The sequence below is a fragment of the Mandrillus leucophaeus genome, unplaced genomic scaffold (assembly GCF_000951045.1).
Source record: "Mandrillus leucophaeus isolate KB7577 unplaced genomic scaffold, Mleu.le_1.0 Scaffold6, whole genome shotgun sequence".
NCBI classification, from domain to species: Eukaryota; Metazoa; Chordata; class Mammalia; order Primates; family Cercopithecidae; genus Mandrillus; species Mandrillus leucophaeus.
This window is the reverse complement of record NW_012106474.1, coordinates 5,570,747-5,575,512: the sequence shown is the minus strand read 5'-3', so window position 1 is coordinate 5,575,512 and position 4,766 is coordinate 5,570,747. Positions and strand designations below refer to the sequence as shown.

Below are 4,766 nucleotides of genomic sequence, written 5' to 3'. Positions count from 1 at the left end.
GGAGGCAGAGGTTGCAGTGAGTGGAGATCACACCATTGCACTCCAGCCTGGGTGACAAAATGAGACTCCATCTCAAAAAAAAAAAAAAAAAAAAAGACTAATGAACTGAGTTTTAAAAGTGTAATGTTTATAACTGAATCCTCAGAATTAAAAAAAGATTAAAGTGTGACCTTTCATATGTTTTTCCAAAACTGCTATTACTTGATACTTTCATTAAAAAAGCTTTCACCTAGGCCATTAAAAATATCCACTAATAAAATTCTTATAGGCAAAATCTGTACATTGCTTATTGCTCTCAAGTGCAGGATCCTAAGTGTCTGGAGAGGCTGGTCATTTTCTCGAAGTCCTGCCATCTCTTCAGAGCCTCTTGTACAGGACATCATGTCTAGAGGTCCTTTCCTCGGCACCAAGAAGTACTGGAGGTCTCCTTGCTCTAAAGCTCCTATGCATGGTAAATCACCTGTGCACACTCTTGGTTAAGCAGTTTTCTCACCTGTAGCTGACTTTGTTTTGCTTTTTCTCCTTATAAGTATCTATCAGAAAGAATCACACATTTGAAATGCAGTAAAAATAAAACTTCTACCAATTTCCTTCATTGTTCGTATTAATCAGACAATTTTGCTGTTTTTAAATATAGAACATATCTTTGAATTTCACAAACAGGCAAAGCTATGCCTCACCAGAATCTTTTTCTAAATCTATCAGGTTTAAACTTGGAACTCGTTTTGTTTTCTCCTCCACGGCTAAATAAATACATTTCTCTGGAAAAATATTTTAAAATGCCAGTTACCTCTTGACATACAACTGTTTTTGCTGACTAAAAATAAGCATTTATGTGCAAGCCCTCATTTTCCCAGTAACTTCCTTTTTTATTGAGATGGAGTCTGGCTCTCATCCAGGCTGGAGTGCAGGGGCACGAACTTGGCTCACTGCAACCTCTGCCTCCTGGGTTCAAGTGATTCTCCCACCTCAGCCTCCCGAGTAGCTGGGATTACAGGTGCACACACCATGCCCAGCTAATTCTGTATTTTTTAGTAGAAATGAGGTTTTGCCATGTTGGCCAGGCTGGTCTTGAACTCCTGACCTCAAGTGATCCTCCCAAACTGCTAGGATTACAGGCGTAAGCCACCGCACCCAGCCGTAACTTCCTTTTTTTAAGTAGAATTTGTTTTCCTGGAGTCTCTGTGTCCTATTTTCTGAACTCCTAAAGCCACGGGAGGGTCCAGAATCTCATCCACATTCCCTACTGCATGCCAGGCAGCAGGGCGGGAGGATACTCCCCACACAGCTGCTCCATGTCACCAAAATGTTTCCACACAGACATTAGCATGGCAAGCTTCTCTTCATCTCACTGAAAACATGTCTATTGCCGGGGGCGGTGGCTCCACGGTTGTAATTCCAGCACTTTGGGAGGCCAAGGCGGTTGGATCACAAAGTCAGGAGACTGAGACCATCCTGGACAACATGGTGAAACCCCGTCTCTACTAAAATACAAAAAAAAATTAGCCGGGCATGGTAGTATGCGCCTGTAGTCCCAGCTACTTAGGAGGTTGAGGCGGGGGAATCTTGAACCTGAGAGTCAGAGATTTCAGTGAGCCGAAATCGCACCACTGCACTCCAGCCTGGCGACAGAGCGAGACTCCATCTCAAAAAAAAAAAAAAAGTTTATTTCCTTTCAGGAAATTAAGATCAACCAAAAAAAGTGTTTAAATAGTATTTTTATGTAAACATTACTAAAATTCATATATTTGCATGAAGATAAGAACCAGAAACAAGACAGAATTCAAACAAACTCACCTTGCATATGGGATGTACGACAGGCTATACCTGCAAGAAATATTCAAGCATGTTGAATCTTCATCTGAATGATGGTTTTTCTTTATGCCGAAAGGCCATGTCTAACCTTATAATAAATACAGCACCATGAGACTGTACAGTGGTTCTCAAAATGTGACCCCGACCAGCAGTGAGAGTATCATCTGGGAACTTGTTAAAAATGTAAATTATTAGGCCCTACCCTAAACCTCCTAAATCACAAGCTTGCTTTAATAAGCAACCTGCACTTTAAACAAACTCTCTAGGTGATTCCGGTGCATGCTGAAGTCTGAGCTTCTTATAATAAAATAGAAACTGTACCAAAACTGGTATTTATAGTCTCCTTTAGGGATAAATCAATTATTGGGTACAAATTAGGCAATAAAAGGCAAAATACTAGAGAAAATAACCAAGAGATTAAATTTAGGTTTCTTCACATATCAATGAAAAAGAGTAAGGAACATTATATGGTTAATTTGAGATATACAGAGAATTGCATTTAACATTCATCGATGTTTCACCTGTCAGTGGAAAGAGGGCCAAAAGAAAGGTGATCCCAAACTGGGTAACATCAATAAGAGGAATGTAAAATGGCAAAACCAGGAAGCAAAAATGGGGAAGCAAGCAAGAGCTGCTCTGAAGTAAAAGGAAAAGGAAAAGCACTCTTCACTAACACAGAAGAGCGCAGGAGTTGTAGGGCATGTTAAATCAACCGCCCAGATATTTATGGCCTTTATGCTGATGAACTCTTACGGTACCAGACACAAAAAGGCTAAGAGGAGGAGAGTCTGAGCAGGAACCAGGGCATGACTGAATATTCACAAAAGTGGAGTGGGAAAGGCAGTGCAGGTGAAGCATCTCTGATCTGAAATGCTTGGGACTAGAAATGTGTTGGGTACTGGATTTTTCTGGATTTTTGGAATATCTGCATTACATTTACTGGTTATCAACCAAATCTGAGCATCATGTTAGCGTTCAAGAAGTTTTGGATTTTGGGCTGGGCATGGTGCCTCACACTTGTAATCCCAGCTACCTGAGAGGCTGAGGCACAAGAATCACCCGGAGGCAGAGGTTGCAGTGAGCCAAGATAATGCCACTGTACTCCAGCCTGGGTGACAGAGTGAGACTGTCTCAAAAAAAAAGAAAGAAGTTTGGATCCTGAAGCATTTTGGATTTGGGATGCTCAACCAGTAACTTTAGAAGTATTTAATCACTGCCAATTCAGAAGACATCTCCAGATATCACAGGGCCACGGAGTCAACATTAAGATAAATTCCACCTTGTATTTATCCAGCAGTAGAGTGGATAATGCAGGGACACTCATCTTCCCTTGGTCTCACCCTGTGATTTGGTCTCACTTTTATGTTTTCACATGGCATCACCTACTTTTCTTATTTCTTTCTCACATTAGTAAAAAGCAGAACATACATATCACTACGAGCACAGCACCCCATACTTCTCCCTAACAGTACCACTGAGCCACGCTGTCAACTCCAACAGGACTCATCTCAGACCTCCCCTCCTCTGAGCCTGCAGGGCCTGTCTGGCTCCGAAACACCAGACGAAATGCTTGTCACATCTCAGGCAATTTTAACATTTTACTACGATAAGGAAAGACTTACCAGGTCATTGACAAGAACTGCAATATGCAGAATAACACGGCCAGTCCCTTCTTATGCCACTAACAGCAGCAAAAACAGAGGAATCATGAGTTTCAAAGTTTTAAAACAGCTTTCTCAATCAAACTTAATTCTTCTCTTTCAAAAATGTAGATGGTTCCATTTATCTTCTTTATTAAATTTTAGTGTGATAAATTTAAGATACAGTTGATCTGAAACTTTAGAATCCATAAAATAATTTCCTTTCTAAAACTATATCCATTAATTTAAATATTGCAAAATATGTGACTTTAAATGTTACTGAAACAATCGTGCATAGGCTGAAAACATTCAACTTTTAAAGGTGGTTAGGTCTTTAAAGTCAATGTTAACTTATCTAGAATCAACATTTAAAATCCCACTTAGTTCTGTATGCCCCATGTGAAATTTACTTATTTTACTCATGCCTATTTGCTCCTTGAGTGACATTTTGAAGGAAAATTGTATTTTATTGTGATCTTCTGGAATAATATAATCAGTTTCCATGGTTGTTTTAAAAGATCTATTTTGAGAATTCCTTGTCCATCAGTGCTTTTTTATTTATTTATCTTCAATCTACTGTTTATAAGTAAACAGGCAATTCCAAAACCAAAAATCAATGTTCTATAGAGATGTGCAAGAATATTCTTTTATCATTAAGAAATGACATGTAAATCAATCTCATATAACTAAAGTTCTGTCCTTACATCACCAAAATAAAAAAAAACCTGGAATATTTCTGATAGAATATGTCTAAACTATCTACCCTTTCTTCTTTAAAATGGGACTTTTCTTGTTGATAGTTCACGAATTGCTTCAAACCCTTTTGGGAAGTAGGTTGAGTACAATAGAAAAATATGATGTAGAATCAGGAAGTCAAAAAGTAAACGGAATTGTAACATTGTGACTTCTTTAAAGGCTAGTGAAGAGCTGTTAACCTTCTCCACAGGGTAGGAGGAGGATTTCAGTTCCTCTGTCTCTCTGTTGTTACTATCTGTGTTTTCTGGCCTTCTCCATTGGTTTTACACCTTGCTACTTGCAGTGCACTTGCCTCACCACTGCAGAGTCACAGTGCACCCCTGCAGCAGCATGAGGGAGAGAGCACAGCCCCTGAGCGAGGGCCCCTCACCACACAGGGCACTGTCAGAGGAGCCAACCGGGCCCACAAGCAGGTGAGCTCTTGGGCACACGTGTGTGTTTAGTAGCGACCTTTATGCTATAGACAGCAGCATCTATGGCACATTTAGCCACTAGCTGGATGGGTGAGCAAGTGTGAACATGTGGGTTTACTGACTACCTCTACGCTGTAGACAG

At 40.1% G+C, this 4,766-nt stretch overlaps 1 protein-coding gene across 1 annotated transcript in view; it reads right to left on the bottom strand.

Annotated features, from left to right (window-relative positions):
* The window catches only part of SFT2D1 (SFT2 domain containing 1), a 28,378-nt gene that overhangs the window by 1,245 nt on the left and 22,367 nt on the right, over positions 1–4,766 (bottom strand). The window contains exons 6-7 of the mRNA XM_011999631.1: positions 3,438–3,496; positions 1,798–1,827 (exon numbers count right to left, since the gene is read on the bottom strand). Coding sequence (XP_011855021.1) covers positions 1,798–1,827; positions 3,438–3,496 — 89 coding nt within the window. The remainder of the gene's footprint in view (positions 1–1,797; positions 1,828–3,437; positions 3,497–4,766) is intronic.